The sequence below is a fragment of the Pleurodeles waltl genome, chromosome 3_1 (assembly GCF_031143425.1).
Source record: "Pleurodeles waltl isolate 20211129_DDA chromosome 3_1, aPleWal1.hap1.20221129, whole genome shotgun sequence".
Taxonomy (NCBI): Eukaryota; Metazoa; Chordata; class Amphibia; order Caudata; family Salamandridae; genus Pleurodeles; species Pleurodeles waltl.
The window spans coordinates 424350354-424378197 of NC_090440.1; the positions used below are offsets into that span (position 1 = coordinate 424350354).

The window sequence follows — 27844 nt, forward strand, 5'->3', positions numbered from 1 at the left end:
TTATACTACCAATTCGATCTAAAAAAATAAACCTGTTGATAGGCTTAAATTGTTCTTTTTGATACATATAAGCCACTACTATAGTTGGCCTTAAACAGCCGATAAGGGCAGGGTGCACTGAATTAAAAAAATAGAACATGTGTTTTAAAGTTTTACATGTCCTGGTAGTGAAAAACTTCTATATCCGTTTCTCACTATTGTAAAGCCTACCCCTCACATAAAATAACATTACATACCAATCACATTTAAATAGTGCTAACTTTTGTTAGGTAGCAGACAGAAATGTGGTTTGGATTCAAATGAATTATAATTTAAAGTTCTCTTTAATGGTAAAGTCAGATGTTCAATTACAATTTTGAAAATGCCACTTTTAGGAAGTTTGCATTTTCCTACCCTAAACTTTCTGAGGCCTTTTAAGCATTTCCAGCTGTCTGGGCCTGTTAAGTGGTCTGTCACCAGGAGTGAGTTTTAGGCCCAGACAGTGTAAAATAGTACCTGTGTGTAGCTGGGAAAACCGTCCTCCTGCCAAAATGCGAGGGGCAGGACTATTCCCTGCCCACTTATATTACTGCCTCCGACACACTCTCCAGCCTATTGCCACCCCATACCCCTTGGATCCTGGGCAGGGGAAGAAAGAAAATTTCAGAACCAGATGCGAGAGAAAGTCTGAACATTTCTCCCACTTCAAAGGCTGGCCCTTCAGTTCATTCCTGGTCATGTGAAGGACTCTCAGGAGGACTGCCCTGCTGTTTGAGGCCTGCCTTTTTCTTCAGAGGACTGATCTGCTACTTGAGGCCTATTTATTGCTGCCCAAAGGACTGCCATGCTCTCAGAGAAGGAAGACTGGACCTTCTGCCTTCATCCCAAGCTAACCTAAACAACTTCAAGGGTCAGTGGCTGTACCTTCTGTTTGAGCTACAGAGACACAACAAGCTCCAGAGGCCTCCCTGCAACTGTCCAGCTGACATGTTGCAACTGACCCTGCTTGAATCTGCAAATGCCCCTGAATAGGCCTGCCTGAGCCCTGCGGGCCCCTGCTGGAGTGAACTCCTGGTCCCCAAGAGGGCCCTGGACTCTTGACTGGCATCAGCTGGGCCCCTCTTGTGAAATCCTGCAGTTTTGAATTCTGTGTGCTAGACTTTGAAAAGGTAACTTTTTCAATGGGTCCCTTTATCCAGCCTTCACTCTATCGCGGTCCACCTGAACTAGTGACTTTGTCCGGGTCTAGCACGACCATGTACCCACAGCTAGCGCTTTCTGCTTCTTGGCACTACTGTTACTTTAAAATTGCATATATCCAATTCTACTGATTCCAATTTTGTTGCTTTAGTCTCATTTTATGTATTAAAATATATATTATTTTTCTAAACTGGTTTGGGATTTGGGATTGCTGTGTTTTCGCTTTATTACTGTTTGTGTGCTGCATAAATCCTTAACACAGGACCTCTATGTAAAGCCGGACTGCTTTTGTTCCACACTACCAGCACAGATTAATTTAGGGGCTTTTGTGGTTCACCCTGACAAGGACTGTGGTTGTTGCTTAAGGAGGGTGTTCACCGCCCAGAATCAAAAACCTAATTTGTTTCAGGTTCTATTTCTGTTTACAGTGCTAGCAAGTTTACTGAAAGATATGATTGCAATGAACCCGTGACCATGTTAAATTTCTGAACTCTTGTTTATAGATAGTTTTCACTGAATGTGTGTTGCTGTGCTTGATTACAAAGGACAGAATCTTGGTAACCTTTTGTTCAGGCTCATAGAAACATCTACTATGATGGTTTCTAGGTCTGATGTCACGGGTGCTCTATTTTTCATATTTGTGTAAGTTGCAGGCCAGGCACTCTAAACAGTGTCTTTGGCCTGTACTTGTGCTTTTTATAGTTTCAATAACACAAATGGTATGCAGGATTTCCCACCTTGAAGGGCTAGAAAGGTGTAGCTAGATATCACTGGGCATCAAGTGATGGTCTCGCCTGAGTGCTTATCAACAAATTCTAAAAAGTCACTGAGAGAAACAGTAATACCATTCATGGGATGGGACCCTGGGATAGAAGAAGCCAATGGTAAGGGTAACTGATCAGAGTGAAAAGCTGTAATAAAATAAGTATTAAGTCCATCGCAGACAGGCTTAACTTGTGTGTAAAGCATTTAGCAGTACCAAACAATCAAACAGTCAAGATACAACAAACTAAAAACCCCAAAATCAATTTCTAAAAACCATGAAAAAAGTAGTATGGTGAGAGAAGTATGGACAGTTTTAAATGCCCCTTACCTACACATGGTTTTTCAGGCAGTGACACAGAGGTCAGTCTCCAACAGCCCTTAATCCACCAGGCCGTCGAAGGGGTGTAACCATGGTGGAGACAGAGTAGTCTATGCTGTGGTTACACCAAAGGTCCGCCCGCTTCTATTTCTGGCAGGAAGATCATTATATTGGCCATTGCAACACAGTATCCTTACCACCAACATAGAAATTGGGCCCTTTGTCTCTTTTTTGCGGCTTGAAAGCTTTCAGCGCAGCAAGCCTGGAAGCTGTAGCCAGGCAGATTGCACCAAAGCCGGATACCTTAGATGTGAAAGTCTCCTGAAGCTTTCTTTTGGCCAGCACAAAGCCGAGAGCAGATAGCCTTGTATGGTTAGTCCCGGTCCTCCGGCGGTCAAAACCTTTCCAAGTCCCAACTGTTTAATCTTTTTGGGGAAGTTCCTCTTGGTGACTCCAAAGGCTCCCAAGAAATCAAAAACAACACTTAAGGACCAGGACCCACTCCAGGAGAAGCCCCCAACCCAGTGTACACTTTTGTACTTTTCACTAGCCACTAGATGGGGATGACTCCTGCACACTCCCTAACCAATGGGTAAGAAGTTCCCAAAGGCAAATCTTCACCCTTTTCACCATATATTGTTTGCATTAATGCAACCTATCCCACAGTGCACTATTCACACTTAAAATCAATGTAGCAAAACCGTTCTCCCTCTGACAGCAGCTTATGGTACACTCAGGGGATAGTCTAGTGTAATGAACAGTACTCTCCTACCTGTTCACATCAAACTGGTCCTGGGGTATGCTCCCTTTTTACTGAGTGTGGGGTCAAACGACTCCTCTCTTCTCTCACTTATCACAGAACCATAAAGGAACAGACTTCACCCTAATCCCTTTCATGTAACCCTCCTCAGCTGCCTTTCGTGAGATAAGCTGGGTCATATACCTCACCCATACCATCATGCCGAGCCCCATTCATGAGCTCTGCTGGCGCAGCAGTTTTTCACACCTCATCAAAGCGAAGCACTGATACCGAGCAGAGCCGCTGGCAGGCTAGTTCGAATTAACCCTGAGGAGCTTCAAGCATAAAATTATAATTTTGTTATAGAAGTCACATTTCCTGTATAGTTATCAAAAATCAAACTTCATGACTGAATTGGAGTTTTAATTAATATTAAAGGAGTGGTTGAACGACTCTGAAGCTTCTTTTAAACCAAAGTTACAAACTTAGGCCCTCATTACAACATTGGCGGTAAAAGCCGCTTACCGCCGTACAGAAGACCGCCAACACACCGCCGCGCCCGCGGAATTCCGCCACAGCTATTATGACCCACAGCACGGAATCCGCCAAAATTCAGACACCCACACAAGTCCGCCACACCAAAGGTCAGTGATAAACTGGCGAAAACAAAACCTCCACCGTCACGCAAACAGAAATACGCACACACTATCACGACACACGAATCCACGCGGCGGTCTTTCAACCGTGGTATTCCATTGGCTGTACACACCGCTGCGCTCAAAATACACACACACATACAAAACACAGCCACATTGGACAATTCCAAATACACACACCTGATACACATACACACACCAATCCCACACACTCAATACAATATAAAACACACACCCACATCACCCACAAACCCCTACTACCAAAAATTCAGAAAGAAGGCCAGAGAGAGACAGCACCAGCAAGAACAGCAGCATCCACAGGCACACAACACCATCACCCACAGAACTTCCACGCACCTCACACAACATACCACTACATATCAGCACACTTATCACCACACAATCCACCCCACAAATCACCTACACCACCCCATGGCACGGCAAAGACACCCCAGGTTCTCGGAGGAGGAGCTCAGGGTCATGGTGAAGGAAATCGTCCGGGTAGAGCCACAGTTATTCGGAGCACAGGTGCAGCACTCCTCAATTGCAAGGAAGATGGAGCTATGGCGAAGAATAGTGGACAGAGTCAACGCAGTGGGACAGCACCCAAGAAATCGGGAGGACATCAGGAAGAGGTGGAACGACCTACGGGGGAAGGTGCGTTCTGTGGTCTCAAGACAGCAACTGGCGGGTCACCGGACTGGCAGCGGACCCCCACCTCCTCCCTCACAACTAAAAACATGGGAGGAGCAAGTCTTGGCTAGTCTGCATCCTGAGGGCCTCGCAGGAGTAGGTTGAGGAATGCACTCTGGTAAGACAAATCTTAACTATTACATCCCTCACCCTACCTGCATGCCATCACATACCCACACCCTCACCCTCACCCCCAGCACTCCAACTCCTCACATATGTCCCAACATCACAAACCACACATCCCAACACCAAGCCCTGCATGCAACAACAAAGCATGGACACCCATCACTAAAACATGCCCACTGCACATACCCATACAACCCCCTAAACCATCATCACACAAGGTGCCACACAGGAATGCATGCACTGGGGTACACGGTCACCCACCCATTGCACACCATGACACACACAGATGTAATAACCATCCTTTTATACCCCTGCAGGACCTCTACCCAACGTCACAGGACAGGAGGGTCCACACATGTCCACACCACCAACAGAAGAGGCCCACAGTGATGACAGCACCTCTGCCCAACTGGATCTAGATGACCGGCCCGGTCCATCGGGGACCTCTGGACAGTCGGTTGCCCTCACCCAGTCACAGGCCACAACAGACCTTCCCCCCACTGGAAACACCAGCACAGCACCCACCCTGCGGGCCCATACCTCCATCCCCAGGACACGTCAATCAGCTGTGTGTCCACCACTACAGGGAACCCAGGCTAACCCACCACCCCAACAACAACAGTGACCTGGGGGCAGTGGTAGTGGGAACACGGTCCAGGGGACAGAGGCCCAGGAACACAGGGGAACTGGGAGGGCTGCAGTGCGACTGGGGGCGGACAGGCCAAGGGAACCCACTCTCCACGAGGCCCTCTCCTCCATCATGGGAGCCTACCACCACTCCCAGGAGACGATGGCAACAGTACTGGCCAAGTTTCAGGAGACCCAGCGCCTGCAGGAGGAACAGTATGTGGGCTTCAGGGAGGAACTCAGAACCATCAGCTCCACCCTGGGCACCATCGTAGGGGTGCTGAAGGAAGTACTCAACACCAGGAGGGACACTGTGGCACTACAAGGGGCCCCTGACACTAGCATGGATGATGAACTGCCCACCACCTCCGCCAGCGCTAGTGGAGAGGACGCCCCGCCACAGGACCACCACACCAGCACCCCACCCCCTGCAGAGGGAGAACCACCCCGCAAACGGTCCCCGAGATCCAGGAACAAGACAGAGAATGATGCCAAGACCCCCGCCAAGAAATGAGACCACCCTGATTGTCATCCTACTGTCCCACTGTGTCACCCTGTCCATACTTAAACTGCCCCAGCTCCACTTCCTATGCCCATATGGGCAATGCACCTGTGAGACTAATAGACTGGACTCTGCCATGGACATTCCTCCGCCATCACCCCTCACCATTTCACTACCCCCTCCAATATTGAGCACTTAAATAAACACACTTAAAGCATAAAACAATCTGGAGTCTGTCTGTGATTTCGAAATAGTGTATTTGCAATTACAGTGACAAAATGCTCTTTCAATTGTAATGTCAACATACCTATGTCACACAGCTCTAGTCCATGAGGAATCTAAGCAGATGTCACACAGTGGGTCCCACATCTGTGAAATCGTAAGGGAAAGTGACAACTCAGTGACCATACACTGGGTGAAAACGACAGACAGTAGAGAGGTAGTAGTGTTAAAGTACATGTAGTAGGCAGGTCTGTACTCTTACCTGTGTCTCACTGGAAATATTGCTGGATCACTGATTCCCTGTTGTTCATGTCTTCTTCCTCTGCTTCCTCGTCTTCACTGTCCACAGGCTCCACAGCTGCCACAACACCGCCATCTGGACCATCCTCCTGCAGAAAAGGCACCTGTCGTCGCAAAGCCAAGTTGTGAAGCATACAGCAGGCCACGATGATCTGGCACACCTTCTTTGGCGAGTAGAATAGGGATCCACCTGTCATATGGAGGCACCGGAACCTGGCCTTCAGGAGGCCGAAGGTCCGCTCGATCACCCTCCTAGTTCGCCCATGGGCCTCATTGTAGCGTTCCTCTGCCCTTGTCCTCGGATTCCTCACTGGGGTTAGTAGCCATGACAGGTTTGGGTAACCAGAGTCACCTGCAAATGGCGAGGGACAACTGTTAGACACACACTAACCTGGAGGGATATCCCCAGACAACCATTCCCACTGACTAGCTTCCAGGTGCTCACCTAATAGCCACACACGGTGCCTCTGGAGTTGACCCATCACATAAGGGATGCTTCTATTCGGCAGGATGTAGGCGTCATGCACTGAGCCAGGGAACATGGCATTCACATGGGATATGTACTGGTCTGCCAAACATACCATCTGTACATTCATCGAATGATAACTCTTCCGGTTTCTGTACACCTGTTCACTCCTGTTGGGGGGGGACCAAAGCCACATGTGTCCCATCAATGGCACCTATGATGTTGGGGATGTGTCCCAGGGCATATAGATCACCTTTCACTGTAGGCAAATCCTCCACCTGAGGAAAAAATATGTAGCTCCGCATGTGTTTCAGAAGGGCAGACAACACTCTTGACAATACGTTGGAAAACATGGGCTGGGACATCCCTGATGCTATGGCCACTGTTGTTTGAAAAGACCCACTTGCAAGGAAATGGAGCACTGACAGCACCTGCACTTGAGGGGGGATTCCTGTGGGTTGGCGGATTACTGACATCAGGTCTGGCTCCAACTGGGTACACAGTTCCTGGATTGTGGCACGGTCAAGCCTGTATGTGATAATCACATGTCGCTCCTCCATTGTCGACAGGTCTACCAACGGTCGGTACACCGGAGGATGCCGCCATCGCCTCACATGTCCCAGCGGACGGTGCCTATGAAGGACAACAGCGAGCACAGAGTAAAAAAACTCATAGGTACGTACCCACAGTTTACACAGAACACCATTCATATACAAAAGGTGGCCTGTATGTGTGTTGAGTCTAGGCCTAGGTATGTGTGACGCAGTTGAAGCCATGTGGGCCCCTGAAATGGCTGCTGCCTGACCTGTAAAGAGGGACAATGGGATGTGAGGTAACTGCGCTGGCGTTGTACACCGTTGCGGTAGGCGGTCGAAGACCGCGGCGCAGAGCTGCATTGGTTAACATTGGACCCTATGGGTCCCAGGAGCCAATGACGATGTACGCCGGCGGTGACGGTACGAACCACCGCGGACGTGACCGCCATTTTCTATCTGTTCAATCACTCGATACCTGATCTTCGAGGAGAGGACCTACACTGCAAGTGCTGCTGTGACCTCGGTCTGGAAGAGACAATGGCTCGAGTGTCTGGGTAAAGGGCCCCTGCCTTCACATCGGAGGAGTTGGAGAAACTCGTGGATGGGGTCCTCCCCCAGTACACGCTACTCTACGGTCCTCCAGACAAACAGGTAAGTACACAGCGAGCATGTTGAATGGGCTATGCCTGTGTGGAGAGGGCTGGATGTAAGAAGGAAGGGGGAAGAGTGCTGCGTGCATGAAAGACGGTGAATGCATGTGCCACATGGCAACGGTAGGGATGGGGGCCAATCAGTTTGGCGGTGCAATTGGTAATAACTTCTCTTTTTCCCCTGTACATTTCATGTAGGTCAGCGCCCACCAGAAAAAAGATATTTGGCGTGCCATCGCCAAGGACGTCCGGACCCTGGGGGTCTACCACAGATGGAGCACCCACTGCCGGAAAAGATGGGAGGACATTCGCCGCTGGAGCAAGAAGATGGCGGAGGCTCAGCTGGGGATGGCCTCCCAACGTGGAAGGGGTGCCCGTCGCACCATGACCACCCTGATGTTCAGGATCCTGTCGGTGGCCTACCCGGAGTTGGATGGGCGCTTGAGGGCATCACAGCAGACACAAGGGGGTGAGTACACTCTTATTCTGCTGACTTTGCGCGCAGTGGAGGTGTCTGGGTGGGGGAGGTGGGCTGTGGGTTTCCCTAGGCCAGGGCGAGTTCCGAAGGCAAGGCCCCTCCATAAGGCAGGCCATGTGGCACCCCACCCCACCTCTGTAGAGTGACAACTACACCTAGTCATGCCCCTGTGTCATCTATGTGTGCAGATGTCGTCAATAGCCTAGTAGACCATTTCCCAGGAATTGAACAGTGGAGCCCAAGAGCGCGGCGTAGTGCAGGGGGCTTCTGTGTCTGTCGTGTCCGCCAACGGTAGCGGTAATGCATGCACTCAACATGTCTTTCTTCTGTCGTCCCCCCCCTTTTTGTGGTCTCCCTGTTCTTGTGTGCATTAGCATCATCAGGCGGAGGAGCAGTGGCACCGGAGCACCAGGGGGCTGCATCCCACATGGCCATGGAGGGCCACACTACGGACTCGGACTTCACCAGTGGGACGGAGGGCGAGGGGAGCTCCACGGCGGGGACAGGAGCTGAGACCAGTGACACGGACTCGTCCTCTGATGGGAGCTCCCTTGTGGTGGCGGCAACATCTGTGCCACCCCCATCTACAGGTACAGCCGACACCCCCCCTTCCAGCACCGCCCTCCCAGCAGCCCCTCAGCCTTCGCCCTGTGCCCACTCACCCGGGAGGGTGGGCATCACCTTTGCCCCAGGCACCTCAGACCCTGCCCCAGTCACCCCTGCTGCCCTCAGTGAGGAGGCCATTGACCTCCTCAGGTCCCTCACTGTTGGGCAGTCTACCATTTTGAATGCCACCCAGGGTGTAGAAAGGCAGTTGCAACAAACAAATGCATTCCTGGAGGGAATTCATTCTGGTCAGGCGGCCCTTCCGCGAGCTTTTCAGACTCTGGCCTCAGCACTGATGGCAGCCATTGTCCCTGTGTCTAGCCTCCCCCTTCCAACTTCCTCCGCCCGACCCAATCCCCTGTACCTCAGCCTATCCCAAGTACACCTACAGACCAGCATGCACACACGTCAACACACAAGGGAAGCTCAGGCAAACATAAACACCACACATCCCACAGGCACTCACGCAAGCATCACACACATGCAGACACACCAATATCCTCTGCCTCCACTGTGTCCCCCTCCTCGTCATCTCCCTCCTCCCTCCCAGTCTCGTCTACACTCACACCTGCATGCACTACCTCTACAGACACTACGTCCCTCTCCAGCACACCCACCACCACACCCCGCTCACGTGCAGTCACCACCCCCACTACCATTCACACGTCCCCTGTGTCTGTGACGCCCCCTCCCAAGATACACAAACGCAGGCACACACCCACCCAACAACCATCCACCTCACGACAGCCTCCAACGCATGCACATTCACCCAAAGTCACCAAACGTACACCTCCTACAACCACCACCTCTTCCTCCACTCCCAAACCCCCTCCAGCTACCCGTCCCAGTGTGTCCAAAAAACTTTTCCTGTCCAACCTTGACCTCTTTCCCACACCTCCCACACCCCGTCCGTCTCAAAGGTCCCAAACTAGCACCTCAGCCACAGCATCTCCGGGACCAGTGGTGCCTGTAGTCACCGGAATCTGGAGTGCACCGGCCACCAGGGCAGCCAGTGTTGCTCGGAGCCACAGCACAGACAGTCCCCCACCTGTGAAGCATCAGAAGTTGGCCAGTGCCTGGCGGGAGAGGTGGAAGACTCCAGCCACCAAAGCCGCTCCCAGGGGTTCCGGTGGGAGTGTGGAGTCAGCTGTGACACCTTCCAAGGTGGGGAAGGGCCACAAGAAACCCGGCAAGTCTGGGAAAAGCAGCACATCAGAGAAGACCGCCATCATCCCCGCTGCCCAGGAGGCCACCTCCAGCACAAGCCCAGCTGCCCAGGACAGGACCGCCAGCACAAGCCCAGCTGCCCAGGACAGGACCGCCAGCACAAGCCCAGCTGCCCAGGACAGGACTGCCAGCACAAGGCCACCTGCCCAGGACGGACCGCCAGCACCAGCCCAGCTGCCCAGGAGGGGCCTGCCAGCACCAGCCCAGCTGCCCAGGAGGGGCCCGCCAGCACCAGCCCACCTGCCCAGGAGGGGCCCCTCCAGCACCAGCCCACCTGCCCAGGAGGGGCCCACCAGCACCAGCCCACCTGCCCAGGAGGGGCCCGCCAGCACCAGCCCACCTGCCCAGGAGGGGCCCGCCAGCACAAGCCCCGCTGGGCCATGAAGGCCCACCAGCAAAAGCCCCGCTGGGCCATGAAGGACCGCCAGCAACTGAGTCCCTGCAATGGAGACCGCCGCCTCAAGCACCACTGAACAGGGCACCGCCATCTCAAGCACCGCTGAATAGGGCACCACCGTCTCAAGCACCGCTGAACAGGGCACCGCCGTAGAGACTTGAGAGACTGTGGCTTTGCACTCCCCAGGATTGAACAGTGGGCAACCCACCCACTGTAGAGACTTGAGAGACTGTGGCTTTGCACGCCCCAGGATGTAACAGTGGGCATGTGGCCCCCTCGTGGATTTGGCAACGTGCAATCAAGCGGCTGAGGTGCCCCACCTTTCAAGTGTGACAATTTTTTATTGCATGATGAAAATTGAATTATGTCCTAGGAAACGATCCTTATAAACAAGGCGTTTTAAGGAAATGTCACCATCTGTCTTCAAGCAGAACCACGCCTGAACAATCTGACCATATATGCATGAAATAGTAAGCCAACCATGTTTAACTCTAATCTCGGAGTTTCTTCTGAGCACATCTGTCTGACCATTAAATAGTGTTTCCAGAGGGTGCTTTCTACCTGAGACAGAGTGGCGTATTCGGATACTTTATAACATACAAAGGCATAAGATAGGTGTAAGGAAATGCCTCCTTGGCATGGTTGCCCCCTGACTTTTTGCCTTTGCTGATGCTATGTTTACAATTGAAAGTGTGCTGAGGCCTGCTAACCAGGCCCCAGCACCAGTGTTCTTTCCCTAACTTGTACTTTTGTATCCACAATTGGCAGACCCTGGCATCCAGATAAGTCCCTTGTAACTGGTACTTCTAGTACCAAGGGCCCTGATGCCAAGGAAGGTCTCTAAGGGCTGCAGCATGTCTTATGCCACCCTGGAGACCTCTCACTAAGCACAGACACTCTGCTTGCCAGCTTGTGTGTGCTAGTGAGGACAAAACGAGTAAGTCGACATGGCACTCCCCTCAGGGTGCCATGCCAGCCTCTCACTGCCTATGCAGTATAGGTAAGACACCCCTCTAGCAGGCCTTACAGCCCTAAGGCAGGGTGCACTATACCATAGGTGAGGGTACCAGTGCATGAGCATGGTACCCCTACAGTGTCTAAACAAAACCTTAGACATTGTAAGTGCAGGGTAGCCATAAGAGTATATGGTCTGGGAGTTTGTCAAACACGAACTCCACAGCACCATAATGGCTACACTGAAAACTGGGAAGTTTGGTATCAAACTTCTCAGCACAATAAATGCACACTGATGCCAGTGTACATTTTATTGTAAAATACACCCCAGAGGGCACCTTAGAGGTGCCCCCTGAAACTTAACCGACTATCTGTGTAGGCTGACTAGTTTTAGCAGCCTGCCACAAACCGAGACATGTTGCTGGCCCCATGGGGAGAGTGCCTTTGTCACTCTGAGGCCAGTAACAAAGCCTGCACTGGGTGGAGATGCTAACACCTCCCCCAGGCAGGAATTGTCACACCTGGCGGTGAGCCTCAAAGGCTCACCTCCTTTGTGCCAACCCAGCAGGACACTCCAGCTAGTGGAGTTGCCCGCCCCCTCCGGCCAGGCCCCACTTTTGGCGGCAAGGCCGGAGAAAATAATGAGAAAAACAAGGAGGAGTCACTGGCCAGTCAGGACAGCCCCTAAGGTGTCCTGAGCTGAAGTAACTCTAACTTTTAGAAATCCTCCATCTTGCAGATGGAGGATTCCCCCAATAGGGTTAGGATTGTGACCCCCTCCCCTTGGGAGGAGGCACAAAGAGGGTGTACCCACCCTCAGGGCTAGTAGCCATTGGCTACTAACCCCCCAGACCTAAACACGCCCTTAAATTTAGTATTTAAGGGCTACCCTGAACCCTAGAAAATTAGATTCCTGCAACTACAAGAAGAAGGACTGCCTAGCTGAAAACCCCTGCAGAGGAAGACCAGAAGACGACAACTGCCTTGGCTCCAGAAACTCACCGGCCTGTCTCCTGCCTTCCAAAGATCCTGCTCCAGCGACGCCTTCCAAAGGGACCAGCGACCTCGACATCCTCTGAGGACTGCCCCTGCTTCGAAAAGACAAGAAACTCCCGAGGACAGCGGACCTGCTCCAAGAAAAGCTGCAACTTTGTTTCCAGCAGCTTTAAAGAACCCTGCAAGCTCCCCGCAAGAAGCGTGAGACTTGCAACACTGCACCCGGCGACCCCGACTCGGCTGGTGGCGATCCAACACCTCAGGAGGGACCCCCGGACTACTCTGATACTGTGAGTACCAAAACCTGTCCCCCCTGAGCCCCCACAGCGCCGCCTGCAGAGGGAATCCCGAGGCTTCCCCTGACCGCGACTCTTTGAACCTAAAGTCCCGACGCCCGGGAGAGACCCTGCACCCGCAGCCCCCAGGACCTGAAGGACCGGACTTTCACTGGAGGAGTGACCCCCAGGAGTCCCTCTCCCTTGCCCAAGTGGAGGTTTCCCCGAGGAATCCCCCCCTTGCCTGCCTGCAGCGCTGAAGAGATCCCGAGATCTCTCATAGACTAACATTGCGAACCCGACGCTTGTTTCTACACTGCACCCGGCCGCCCCCGCGCCGCTGAGGGTGAAATTTCTGTGTGGACTTGTGTCCCCCCCGGTGCCCTACAAAACCCCCCTGGTCTGCCCTCCGAAGACGCGGGTACTTACCTGCAAGCAGACCGGAACCGGGGCACCCCCTTCTCTCCATTCTAGCCTATGCGTTTTGGGCACCACTTTGAACTCTGCACCTGACCGGCCCTGAGCTGCTGGTGTGGTGACTTTGGGGTTGCTCTGAACCCCCAACGGTGGGCTACCCTGGACCAAGAACTAAGCCCTGTAAGTGTCTTACTTACCTGGTTAACCTAACAAATACTTACCTCCCCTAGGAACTGTGAAAATTGCACTGTGTCCACTTTTAAAATAGCTATTTGTGAATAACTTGAAAAGTATACATGCAATTTTGATGATTTGAAGTTCCTAAAGTACTTACCTGCAATACCTTTCGAATGAGATATTACATGTAGAATTTGAACCTGTGGTTCTTAAAATAAACTAAGAAAAGATATTTTTCTATACAAAAACCTATTGGCTGGATTTGTCTCTGAGTGTGTGTACCTCATTTATTGACTATGTGTATGTACAACAAATGCTTAACACTACTCCTTGGATAAGCCTACTGCTCGACCACACTACCACAAAATAGAGCATTAGTATTATCTCTTTTTGCCACTATCTTACCTCTAAGGGGAACCCTTGGACTCTGTGCATGCTATTCCTTACTTTGAAATAGCACATACAGAGCCAACTTCCTACATTGGTGGCAGCGGTGGGATACAAGACTTTGCATTTGCTGGACTACTCAGCCAATACCTGATCACACGACAAATTCCAAAATTGTCATTAGAAATTCATTTTTTCAATTTGAAATTTTTCAAAATTCTTAAAAGTCCTGCTAGGGCCTTGTGCGTTAAGTCCCTGTTTAGCATTGTCTTTTAGAGTTTAAAAGTTTGTTAAAAGTTTGAAATTAGATTCTAGAAACAGTTTTAGATTCTTTAAAAAGTATTCCAACTCTTAGCAGAATAATGTCTGATACAGAGATGCAGGTGGTGGAACTCGACACCACACCTTACCTCCATCTTAAGATGAGGGAGCTAAGGTCTCTCTGTAATATCAAAAAAATAACCATTGGCTCCAGACCTACCAAAATTCAGCTCCAGGAGCTGTTGGCAGAGTTTGAAAAAGCCAACCCCTCTGATGATGACATCACAGAGGAAGAAATTAGTGACTTGGAGGCCAATGTCCCTCCTCCAGTCCTAAATAGGGAGAACAGGACCCCTCAAGTCCTGTCTCCAACTGTGTTAGTCAGAAATAGTGAGTCCCTCACAGGAGGGTCCCACATTTCTGAAATCACTGAGGATGCTCTCAGTGAAGATGACCTCCTGTTAGCCAGGATGGCCAAAAGATTGGCTTTAGAGAGACAGCTCCTAGCCATAGAAAGGGAAAGACAAGAGATGGGCCTAGGACCCATCAATGGTGGCAGCAATATAAATAGGGTCAGAGATTCTCCTGACATGTTAAAAATCCCCAAAGGGATTGTGACAAAATTTGAAGATGGTGATGACATCACCAAGTGGTTCACAGCTTTTGAGAGGGCTTGTGTAACCAGAAAAGTGAACAGATCTCACTGGGGTGCTCTCCTTTGGGAAATGTTCACTGGAAAGTGTAGGGATAGACTCCTCACACTCTCTGGAAAAGATGCAGAATCTTATGACCTCATGAAGGGTACCCTGATTGAGGGCTTTGGATTCTCCACTGAGGAGTACAGGATTAGGTTCAGGGGGGCTCAAAAATCCTCGAGCCAGACCTGGGTTGACTTTGTTGACTACTCAGTGAAAACACTAGATGGTTGGATTCAAGGCAGTGGTGTAAGTAATTATGATGGGCTGTACAATTTATTTGTGAAAGAACACCTGTTAAGTAATTGTTTCAATGATAAACTGCATCAGCATCTGGTAGACCTAGGACCAATTTCTCCCCAAGAATTGGGAAAGAAGGCGGACCATTGGGTCAAGACAAGGGTGTCCAAGACTTCAACAGGGGGTGACCAAAAGAAAGGGGTCACAAAGACTCCCCAGGGGAAGGGTGATGAGACAACCAAAACTAAAAATAGTAAAGAGTCTTCTACAGGCCCCCAAAAACCTGCACAGGAGGGTGGGCCCAGAGCCTCTTCACAAAACAATGGGTACAAGGGTAAAAACTTTGATCCCAAAAAGGCATGGTGTCATAGCTGTAAACAGCATGGACACCAAACTGGAGACAAGGCCTGTCCCAAGAAAGGTTCCACTCCAAACTCCCATCCAGGTAACACTGGTATGGCTAGTCTCCAAGTGGGATCAACAGTGTGCCCAGAGCAAATCAGGGTCCACACTGAAGCTATTCTAGTTTCTGAGGGTGGGGTGGATTTAGCCACACTAGCTGTCTGGCCGCCTAACATGCAAAAATACAGACAGCAACTCTTAATTAATGGGACTAGAATAGAGGGCCTGAGGGATACAGGTGCCAGTGTCACCATGGTGACAGAGAAACTGGTTTCCCCTGGCCAATACCTGACTGGAAAAACTTACACAGTCACCAACGCTGACAATCAGAGAAAAGTACATCCCATGGCAATGGTTACTTTAGAATGGGGAGGGGTCAATGGCCTGAAACAGGTGGTGGTCTCCTCAAATATCCCAGTGGACTGTCTGCTTGGAAATGACCTGGAGTCCTCAGCATGGGCTGAGGTAGAACTAAAAACCCATGCAGCAATGCTGGGTATCCCTGAACTGGTGTGTGTGAAAACAAGAGCACAATGCAAGGCACAGGGTGAACAAGTAGAGCTGGAGTCTGGAAGAATGGCCCAGCCTACCAAGAGGAAAGGAAAGTCAGTTGGGAAACCAACTGCAACACAGCAGAAGAAAGGGAACCTCTCTTCTCAGGAAGAAGTTCTGCCCTCTGAGGGAACTGAGCCTTTGGAGCTTGAACCTTATCAGGTTGAGCTCTTAGGCCCAGGGGGACCCTCAAGGGAGGAGCTGTGTAAGGGACAAGAAACCTGTCCCTCTCTTGAAGGCCTTAGGCAGCAAGCTGCTGAAGAGTCCAAAGGCAAGAAAAATGGAACGCATAGGGTCTATTGGGAAGATGGACTCCTGTACACTGAGGCCAGAGACCCCAAACCTGGTGCCACTAGGAGAGTGGTAGTGCCTCAGCTGTTCAGGAAGTTCATCCTAACATTGGCCCATGACATTCCCCTTGCTGGACATTTGGGACAAACCAAGACGTGGGAGAGGTTAGTCAACCACTTCTACTGGCCCAATATGTCCAACATGGTTAAGGAGTTTTGCCTCTCCTGCCCCACCTGTCAAGCCAGTGGTAAGACAGGTGGGCATCCAAAGGCCCCCCTCATTCCACTTCCAGTGGTGGGGGTGCCCTTTGAAAGAGTGGGTGTGGACATAGTTGGTCCACTAGAACCTCCCACAGCCTCAGGAAATATGTATATCCTGGTAGTAGTGGATCATGCTACCAGGTATCCTGAAGCTATTCCCCTTAGGTCGACTACTGCCCCTGCAGTAGCCAAGGCCCTCATTGGTATCTTTACCAGAGTGGGTTTCCCTAAGGAGGTGGTGTCTGACAGAGGTACCAACTTCATGTCAGCATACCTAAAGCACATGTGGAATGAGTGTGGAGTGACTTATAAATTCACTACACCATACCATCCACAAACTAATGGCTTGGTTGAGAGATTCAACAAGACATTAAAAGGCATGATCATGGGGCTCCCAGAAAAACTCAAAAGGAGATGGGATGTCCTCTTGCCATGTCTGCTTTTCGCTTACAGAGAGGTGCCACAGAAGGGAGTAGGATTCTCACCCTTTGAACTTCTGTTTGGTCATCCTGTAAGGGGACCACTTGCCCTTGTTAAAGAAGGCTGGGAGAGACCTCTCCATGAGCCTAAACAGGACATAGTGGACTATGTACTTGGCCTTCGCTCTAGAATGGCAGAGTACATGGAAAAGGCAACCAAAAACCTTGAGGCCAGCCAACAGCTCCAGAAGTTTTGGTATGACCAAAAGGCTGCACTGGTTGAGTTCCAACCAGGGCAGAAAGTCTGGGTTCTGGAGCCTGTGGCTCCCAGGGCACTCCAGGACAAATGGAGTGGCCCTTACCCAGTACTAGAAAGGAAGAGTCAGGTCACCTACCTGGTGGACCTGGGCACAAGCAGGAGCCCCAAGAGGGTGATCCATGTGAACCGCCTTAAGCTCTTCCATGACAGGGCTGATGTGAATCTGTTGATGGTAACAGATGAGGATCAGGAGGCAGAGAGTGAACCTCTCCCTGATCTTCTGTCATCAGACCCAAAAGATGGCACAGTAGATGGAGTGATCTACTCAGACACCCTCTCTGGCCAACAGCAAGCTGATTGTAGGAGAGTCCTACAACAGTTTCCTGAACTCTTCTCCTTAACCCCTGGTCAGACACACCTGTGTACCCATGATGTGGACACAGGAGACAGCATGCCTGTCAAGAACAAAATCTTTAGACAGTCTGACCATGTTAAGGAAAGCATCAAGGTGGAAGTCCACAAGATGCTGGAATTGGGAGTAATTGAGCGCTCTGACAGCCCCTGGGCTAGCCCAGTGGTCTTAGTCCCCAAACCTCACACCAAAGATGGAAAGAAAGAGATGAGGTTTTGTGTGGACTACAGAGGGCTCAATTCTGTCACCAAGACAGATGCCCATCCAATTCCAAGAGCTGATGAGCTCATTGATAAATTAGGTGCTGCCAAATTTCTAAGCACCTTTGACTTGACAGCAGGGTACTGGCAAATAAAAATGGCACCTGGAGCAAAAGAAAAGACAGCATTCTCCACACCTGATAGGCATTATCAGTTTACTGTTATGCCCTTTGGTTTAAAGAATGCCCCTGCCACCTTCCAAAGGTTGGTGAATCAAGTCCTTGCTGGCTTGGAGTCCTTTAGCACAGCTTATCTTGATGATATTGCTGTCTTTAGCTCCACCTGGCAGGATCACCTGGTCCACCTGAAGAAGGTTTTGAAGGCTCTGCAATCTGCAGGCCTCTCTATCAAGGCATCCAAATGCCAGATAGGGCAGGGAACTGTGGTTTACTTGGGCCACCTTGTAGGTGGAGGCCAAGTTTAGCCACTCCAACCCAAGATCCAGACTATTCTGGACTGGGTAGCTCCAAAAACCCAGACTCAAGTCAGGGCATTCCTTGGCTTGACTGGGTATTACAGGAGGTTTGTGAAGGGATATGGATCCATTGTGACAGCCCTCACTGAACTCACCTCCAAGAAAATGCCCAAGAAAGTGAACTGGACTGTGGAATGCCAACAGGCCTTTGACACCCTGAAACAGGCAATGTGCTCAGCACCAGTTCTAAAAGCTCCAGATTATTCTAAGCAGTTCATTGTGCAGACTGATGCCTCTGAACATGGGATAGGGGCAGTTTTGTCCCAAACAAATGATGATGGCCTTGACCAGCCTGTTGCTTTCATTAGCAGGAGGTTACTCCCCAGGGAGCAGCGTTGGAGTGCCATTGAGAGGGAGGCCTTTGCTGTGGTTTGGTCCCTGAAGAAGCTGAGACCATACCTCTTTGGGACTCACTTCCTAGTTCAAACTGACCACAGACCTCTCAAATGGCTGATGCAAATGAAAGGTGAAAATCCTAAACTGTTGAGGTGGTCCATCTCCCTACAGGGAATGGACTTTATAGTGGAACACAGACCTGGGACTGCCCATGCCAATGCAGATGGCCTTTCCAGGTTCTTCCACTTAGAAAATGAAGACTCTCTTGGGAAAGGTTAGTCTCATCCTCTTTCGTTTGGGGGGGGGTTGTGTAAGGAAATGCCTCCTTGGCATGGTTGCCCCCTGACTTTTTGCCTTTGCTGATGCTATGTTTACAATTGAAAGTGTGCTGAGGCCTGCTAACCAGGCCCCAGCACCAGTGTTCTTTCCCTAACCTGTACTTTTGTATCCACAATTGGCAGACCCTGGCATCCAGATAAGTCCCTTGTAACTGGTACTTCTAGTACCAAGGGCCCTGATGCCAAGGAAGGTCTCTAAGGGCTGCAGCATGTCTTATGCCACCCTGGAGACCTCTCACTAAGCACAGACACTCTGCTTGCCAGCTTGTGTGTGCTAGTGAGGACAAAACGAGTAAGTCGACATGGCACTTCCCTCAGGGTGCCATGCCAGCCTCTCACTGCCTATGCAGTATAGGTAAGACACCCCTCTAGCAGGCCTTACAGCCCTAAGGCAGGGTGCACTATACCATAGGTGAGGGTACCAGTGCATGAGCATGGTACCCCTACAGTGTCTAAACAAAACCTTAGACATTGTAAGTGCAGGGTAGCCATAAGAGTATATGGTCTGGGAGTTTGTCAAACACGAACTCCACAGCACCATAATGGCTACACTGAAAACTGGGAAGTTTGGTATCAAACTTCTCAGCACAATAAATGCACACTGATGCCAGTGTACATTTTATTGTAAAATACACCCCAGAGGGCACCTTAGAGGTGCCCCCTGAAACTTAACCGACTATCTGTGTAGGCTGACTAGTTTTAGCAGCCTGCCACAAACCGAGACATGTTGCTGGCCCCATGGGGAGAGTGCCTTTGTCACTCTGAGGCCAGTAACAAAGCCTGCACTGGGTGGAGATGCTAACACCTCCCCCAGGCAGGAATTGTCACACCTGGCGGTGAGCCTCAAAGGCTCACCTCCTTTGTGCCAACCCAGCAGGACACTCCAGCTAGTGGAGTTGCCCGCCCCCTCCGGCCAGGCCCCACTTTTGGCGGCAAGGCCGGAGAAAATAATGAGAAAAACAAGGAGGAGTCACTGGCCAGTCAGGACAGCCCCTAAGGTGTCCTGAGCTGAAGTAACTCTAACTTTTAGAAATCCTCCATCTTGCAGATGGAGGATTCCCCCAATAGGGTTAGGATTGTGACCCCCTCCCCTTGGGAGGAGGCACAAAGAGGGTGTACCCACCCTCAGGGCTAGTAGCCATTGGCTACTAACGCCCCAGACCTAAACACGCCCTTAAATTTAGTATTTAAGGGCTACCCTGAACCCTAGAAAATCAGATTCCTGCAACTACAAGAAGAAGGACTGCCTAGCTGAAAACCCCTGCAGAGGAAGACCAGAAGACGACAACTGCCTTGGCTCCAGAAACTCACCGGCCTGTCTCCTGCCTTCCAAAGATCCTGCTCCAGCGACGCCTTCCAAAGGGACCAGCGACCTCGACATCCTCTGAGGACTGCCCCTGCTTCGAAAAGACAAGAAACTCCCGAGGACAGCGGACCTGCTCCAAGAAAAGCTGCAACTTTGTTTCCAGCAGCTTTAAAGAACCCTGCAAGCTCCCCGCAAGAAGCGTGAGACTTGCAACACTGCACCCGGCGACCCCGACTCGGCTGGTGGCGATCCAACACCTCAGGAGGGACCCCCGGACTACTCTGATACTGTGAGTACCAAAACCTGTCCCCCCTGAGCCCCCACAGCGCCGCCTGCAGAGGGAATCCCGAGGCTTCCCCTGACCGCGACTCTTTGAACCTAAAGTCCCGACGCCCGGGAGAGACCCTGCACCCGCAGCCCCCAGGACCTGAAGGACCGGACTTTCACTGGAGGAGTGACCCCTAGGAGTCCCTCTCCCTTGCCCAAGTGGAGGTTTCCCCGAGGAATCCCCCCCTTGCCTGCCTGCAGCGCTGAAGAGATCCCGAGATCTCTCATAGACTAACATTGCGAACCCGACGCTTGTTTCTACACTGCACCCGTCCGCCCCCGCGCCGCTGAGGGTGAAATTTCTGTGTGGACTTGTGTCCCCCCCGGTGCCCTACAAAACCCCCCTGGTCTGCCCTCCGAAGACGCGGGTACTTACCTGCAAGCAGACCGGAACCGGGGCACCCCCTTCCCTCCATTCTAGCCTATGCGTTTTGGGCACCACTTTGAACTCTGCACCTGACCGGCCCTGAGCTGCTGGTGTGGTGACTTTGGGGTTGCTCTGAACCCCCAACGGTGGGCTACCCTGGACCAAGAACTAAGCCCTGTAAGTGTCTTACTTACCTGGTTAACCTAACAAATACTTACCTCCCCTAGGAACTGTGAAAATTGCAGTGTCCACTTTTAAAATAGCTATTTGTGAATAACTTGAAAAGTATACATGCAATTTTGATGATTTGAAGTTCCTAAAGTACTTACCTGCAATACCTTTCGAATGAGATATTACATGTAGAATTTGAACCTGTGGTTCTTAAAATAAACTAAGAAAAGATATTTTTCTATACAAAAACCTATTGGCTGGATTTGTCTCTGAGTGTGTGTACCTCATTTATTGTCTATGTGTATGTACAACAAATGCTTAACACTACTCCTTGGATAAGCCTACTGCTCGACCACACTACCACAAAATAGAGCATTAGTATTATCTCTTTTTGCCACTATCTTACCTCTAAGGGGAACCCTTGGACTCTGTGCATGCTATTCCTTACTTTGAAATAGCACATACAGAGCCAACTTCCTACAATAGGATTTTGCCGATTCTTTTTTTTGAGCAAATTCATTTGTGGAAAAACTGCTTCCGATTAAAACCCCTAAGTACTGATTTTGAGCCACTAACTTCCAGGGGATAATTGTTAACAGACCATTTATTTGTAAAGATTAAATGCTAATGAACAGCCAAAGATCACCATGCTAGTTTTATAAACATTAATTAACAAATGCAAGTTTTCCAAATATGTATACAAGCAATGTAATTTATTCTGTAGACCAACTAGGGAGAGATCAAAGGAACAATGTCATTTGCATACTTTTTTTTTTTTTTTACCATTCATGGAAAGAGGATTAGAGTTTATGGACTTGAGATACTGTGTGAGATCACCAGGGTACAATGAAAATGGCAGAGAGTAAGCATGAAACTCTGCTCTAAGTTGTTTTACACTAATAACTTCCCAGAGCATGCACCAGTGGTGCCTAGGAGTGCCCAAACCCACATATTTCAATGGAATTGCACCAGTAAATACATCACATTTGAAAAATGTGGACCATAATTTAGTTCTGACCACCCGATTAAAATGAGATGAAAGATCTACAAATGTTACATACACATTGAGATTACTGTATTCTTAGCCAAACCATGATTGTTCAGGCTGGTAAAGTGTTTAGTAAATGTTTGGCAAATGTTTTCCCAAATCAATCAAGAAGGGAAATGATGGTATAGATCCGGTGCTGTTGATTACTACTTTCATGCAAACTGGACGTATTTAGGACCCTTTCCAGGAAGGAGAAACAGTTAAGGATTAAATAGCGAGTATGGTGACATAAGTCAGAGAAATGGGTTAGCTTTAAGAATAGCTACAGGGATGCCATCAGGACTTTCTTCCATGGACACTCAGCTAGAGTTTATATGGTTAATAATATTTTCATCAGTAGGGACTGAACAAAGCTCCCCCAACCCCCCCAGTGCCGGTTCTCCCTTTAGGGCTTTGGGGTTGAGTCCCTCTGAAATTCAAACACATTTACCATAATAAATATAAAAAATTTCGCTTTATTTAGAGATACAATGATATCTCTAAATATGTCAATGTATTTAAGTCTGGGCTATCTGTCCCAGACTGCTTTCCCTGTCTCGCTTTGAAGCAAAAGACGGAAGCCAGGCAGTAAATTAACTTCCTGCAATGTGACGCATGACACCGGGCTTACCTTTCTAAAGCCCTCCATTGCCATTGTAGTTTATGGTGGTATCCACTGTAGGCCAGTGACGCTGTCAGCGTCACAGTTTTGGGCAGCGGAGGCTTCATCCCTCCATGAGGCCAGATGTCCATAATTCACAGGTATGGAGCACACCCTTTCCTATTTGTCACATGGTAGGACTGGATGCATGAAAGTGTGATTTGGAGCCTCGTCCTCAGTAATGGTATTATAATGCTAATGCTGTGTTATGTAAAATGTATCAGACCCCTGGTTACACTAACCTCCCCCCGTGACACCCCTATCTCTAGGTCGCTGGCTCCTTTTGAAGTGGAGCTGCTGTGTTTGTTCCCCCACAAAACCGATCCAAAGATGAGCAGGTTTTTGGTCAATTGTGAAGTTGATCCAAATTTCAGAGTCATGAAGAAATATGTGCTAAGAGTAAAGGCAGTTACACAATGTATGGTATTAAAACTAGCCCCATCTTCATACCCTTAACATTAAAGCCAAAACATGGATTGATTTATGAATAATAAATGTTAAAAATGTTAAGGTAATGCATGTCAGTAATTTAGTTCCTCTTTTATTTCATGTTTTACTTAATCTTACATTCCCCTTGAGTGTTAGCCACTTAATTATTTTGTGTTTCTGTATTTTTTCATGCATCTTATAACCCTTGTAATAATCTAGGTCATTACTCACCAGATCTTGTTTTTATGCCTTCACAAATCCCCTAAACGACTGTTGGCATTAGCCATGCAGAGAACCACACTACCAGAAGCAAAAACTTTGTAGCCAAGTTGTTGAGCATTTTGGATTCTGTGTCTGGGAGAACCATGGGGAAAGTGTTTGACTCTCCAGCAGTGAGGATGCAGACAAAACAACAAAGTCACTCAGGGCAGGCCTATGGTGCCTAGTGATCTACCTGAGGACTTCTGAGCCTGAAAATGGCTTCTGCGATGCAGCCAATATAGGGATCGAATCACAAACATCCTCAGCCGTTGTGGCAGAGGCTTCACAGTTGTGGCAGTATCTCTGCAATAAGAAACTGCAGTGTGGAAATCCTGCCACAACTGCAGAGATCCCGCCACAACTGTGGAGCCTCCACCACTACTGCGGAGTTTCTTTCTGAATCAGACCCATTTGGTCTAGGAGAACCTCATTAAATAGAAACAAGGCCTCCGCAGATCCAGTGGTGGATTGCAGTATTTCTGTCAAAATGTTAGACTTCTGTAGAAGGCAAAAGACCTACCCCTCCTTCTAAACAATTGTTGTTAAAGGTGAAACCTCCTCCAAAAGCTGGGTCAGAGGGGTAGGGAATGTCCCTTTCTGGTATTTTGAAAGTACAAGCAAATACTGGCATCGGTATTGTAAGGTGGCAGGAGATGATCAGTTTCTGAGTCATGATCCTCCATGCAGCCATATTCTTTATGCTCTGTAGTGAAGGCATCTGAATTTAAACTATGAAGCACACTAAGCAGGCAAACCTTTGGGCACTAGGGATGTGGTTCCAATTTGACTCTTGGTAAAAATGTGTCTTGAACTTCTCCTTTGTCATAGGGTGATAAATTGATACTCTTCCCCTACTGAATCATTGGCTGGTGCCTCAATCAGTTCTGTGGGAGTCTTATCAACTTCAAAAACAACACCAGTGTGCTCAAACGAATGGGGACCATGACCTAGCCATCTGAAACTTAATCTCAGAAGGCGGACCCGGCTGTGTGTGGCATCAGGAGGCATCAGAATTAATGTAGTCACCAAGCCCACCCCTTGTGCAGCAGTCCTGACATGATTGAGCATCATTACATGGAAGGCCACATCCTGCATGCAGTTGGTTGAAAGACCAGAGAAGCTCTTGCTTGGGGAGGGCGAGGGGGCAGTTCACCCAACAATCAGTAAGATTTTGTCACTGATAAATGGCATTGATATCTAAGTGGTCCCAAGAATGGCCCTACTTCCTAGAGAAAGAAGAGGAGTTTCCATGTAACTTTTAGTGTATTTTGAGGATAGACCTTCTGGGTGAATGATCACCATAGGAAAACTTCCCTTTGGAAGTGGGAGTCTGACTGAGACTCAAAAATGACCTGGTGTAACACACCCTGATAGCCACTGGGTGTGTGCAGGCACAATAGTCACATGCTTGCATCTTACCCTGATAACAGATGCTACATAGGTGTCATGAAATTCCATAAGGAACATCCTTTTGTCGCACTGTCTGCGATGCTTGAGGCCTGAGGGCCTTTTAAGCCGACATTTGATATAGTTTCTGTTGAATAAATGAGGAACTGTTCAATAAGACACAGAGGCAAAGCTCTGGACTGAATCAATGAGGAAATAGGCAGAATCGGAGCTGATAACAGAATCCCAGGTGGCGTCTAATTTACCCCGATGATGTCAAGCCTAGCAAGAGAGTCGCAAATGGGACCGCATGGAACCACCTGGCCGTGATGGACAGTCACTGCTTGAGTAAATGTTTTCCAGACTACTCTGAAGTCTGGAAGGAGTACTCATAAAATCAGTCAAAACAATAAAACCATCTCACCATCACTGCAGCCTGAATTCTTCCCAAGAATCTTATCCCCTTTGTTATCATGTGTGAGTTATTATCTCCTATCGACTCCAAACAAGACGGATGTTTAAATGGAGTGAAGGAAAACAAAAATGGTTTCAATAATTGGCAAAAGGTAAACTAAACAAGGAAGGTTAAAAAAAGAAAAAATGAACATTTCCAGAACAAAATAAAGTTATGTTTTTGCTGTGCATGGGTCACCCGCCCTTGCGTAGAAGAGACGACTAGTGCTAATTTTGTTAATTAGGTCACATTGGTTGGCTTCGAGGGTGAGATTTTATTTTGCATGTATTCATGTGCTAGTAGATTCTTCTTTAAAGTTTCGGGTTCTTTGGGAAAAATGCTACCTCACCTGCTTTGTAAGAACATCTGACATCTTTTTCCCCAAGGCAAAATCGGTGGAGCAATTGGTGTTAATTCTTGTTTCTTTTGATAAGAATCCATGAATGGATAAGAATCAAAACGGAAAACAAAAAGTGCGCAGGAAGCGGTCTCATCCTTGCTTATTCTCTCATCACCTGCAACAGGAAGAAAGGAATATACAGAAGAGCCTTCAGTTACTTAAACTAAGCATGTTTGAATAATTTCGTAATTTCATAGGATCGACTAGCATTTGACAATCCAAACCAAAGCTTAATTTATTACAACTTTTAGCAGTCTGCGGGACAAAATATAATGATGTAATGCATGCCCCTTGTTTCTTAAACTAATTAAAAATATGGCTACTGATATCTGCCTGACTTCTCCATGCCAACCTATGTAGTAGTAGGCTGTTCCATTTACTGATCACATAATGGCGGAAGATATTAAAAGGGAAATTGAGTTTGCTTTTGTAACAGTAACAAACAATGAATCTGGAATTTCTATTCAAAATATATATAAATAACATTTACATTTTTTTACATCATGAAGAAACCTGGTAATAATATTTGAAGAGAACTATGCAACAGGTTTTCTGGTGAGGGACTACGAATTGTTTTAAAACAACTAAATTAGAGGAAAAAAGTGATTTTGCGAGGAAGAACTATGTAGCTTGATAGTGAGCATGACACATTGGTGATAATCTCCTTAATGGCAGAGGTTTTCAAACTTTTTCGACCCTTGACCTATCGCCCCTTGGCCGTGGTTTTCCTTTATGTAACTTTTTTGGGTAGGTGGGGGTGATGTAAGACCAGCCTTGGGAGTACTTCCATTTTTCTCCCTGTAAATAATTGGGATGAAGCCGATGAAGGTATAATAATCATAGATGTAACAAAGTACAAGTTACTTCCCTTCGGTAATGAAATATCTGGTAGAAACATATTCTAGTTGCAGATTCCTTACCTTTGAATTTCCCCAGGCGTCAGACTGGATCCAGAGATTTTTTGTTTGAGCAGTACCTCTGCGCGCCGTCAGGTGGTGACAGTTGACTCCGCGGGCGTCGTGGTTGCCGTGATGACGTTGCCGTCGTATATAGGCACCACCCCGGTGCGCAGACGTCAGTTTCTTTTCACGACTTTCCACAGCAGTAGCGCGGAACTATGAAGAACACAGAGTGGTTGTGCCAAAACTAGGGCCCTTGAGGGGAAGTTCCTGTCCCTAGAAATCAGTTCGCAGTGTGGGGAGGATGGGCGGGTCAGTAAGGAATCTGCAACTAGAATGTCTCTACCAGATATTTTGTTACCGAAGGTAAGTAACTTGTCCATCTGATAGAGACTTCCAGTTGCAGATTCCTTACCTTTGAATAGCTACCCGAGCAATACCATGCCCGGTGGTGGGCTGCGAACTAAGATCATACCAAAAAGTCCTGCAGGACAGAACGGCCAAAATAGCTGTCCCTTCAGACCTCATTGTCTAGGCAGTAGTGTTTGGTAAAAGTGTGCAGAGATGCCCACGTTGCTCTGGTGGAGTGAGCATGCAAACCTTCGGGGGACTGCTTTTTAGCCAGACCGTAGCCCATTTTGATGCATAAGAGTACCCATCGTGAAATGGTCCTCTTCTGCACCGCCTTCCCCTTCTTTGCACCCACATATCCAAAAAAGAGTTGATCGTCCACCCGGAACTCTTTGGTATGATCAAGCTAGAATGCCAACGCTCTTTTTGGGTCCAGATGGTGAAGTCTCTCCTCTTCATGAGAGGGATGTGGGGGTGCATAAAAGGTAGGCAAGGTGGTGGACTGTCCGACATGAAAGGGTGCCACTACCTTAGGTAGAAAAGAAGCCCTTGTGAGAAGCACCACTTTGTCAAGATGTATGGCAAGAAAAGGTGGCTTAGATAACAGAGCCTGGAGTTCACTAACTCTGCGGGCAGAAGTAATGGCAACTAAAACAACAGTCTTTATAGTTAAGAGCCTTAGAGGACAGTTGTGAAGTGGTTAAAACGGGGTACACATAAGGTATGTTAAGACCAGGTTGAGATCCCATTGGGGTATGATGAATGGGATAGGAGGAAAGAGATGTGTGAGGCCTTTGAGAAACCTCCCAACTATGGAAGATTTAAAGAAGGAAGGCTGATCTGGTAACCTCAAGAAAGCAGAGATAGCAGAGAGATATCCCTTAAGATTGCCCAAGGTGGAACCCTGTTGG

The 27844-nt window shown here is 48.8% G+C and overlaps 1 protein-coding gene across 4 annotated transcripts in view; it reads right to left on the reverse strand.

The window, feature by feature from the left end:
* Window positions 1–27844, reverse strand: part of WDR93 (WD repeat domain 93) — a 360263-nt gene that overhangs the window by 40337 nt on the left and 292082 nt on the right. For all 4 annotated transcript variants that reach the window (XM_069222687.1, XM_069222684.1, XM_069222685.1 and 1 more), the window contains exon 16: window positions 25633–25798. In XM_069222687.1, the coding sequence (XP_069078788.1) occupies window positions 25633–25798 (166 nt within the window). The remainder of the gene's footprint in view (window positions 1–25632; window positions 25799–27844) is intronic.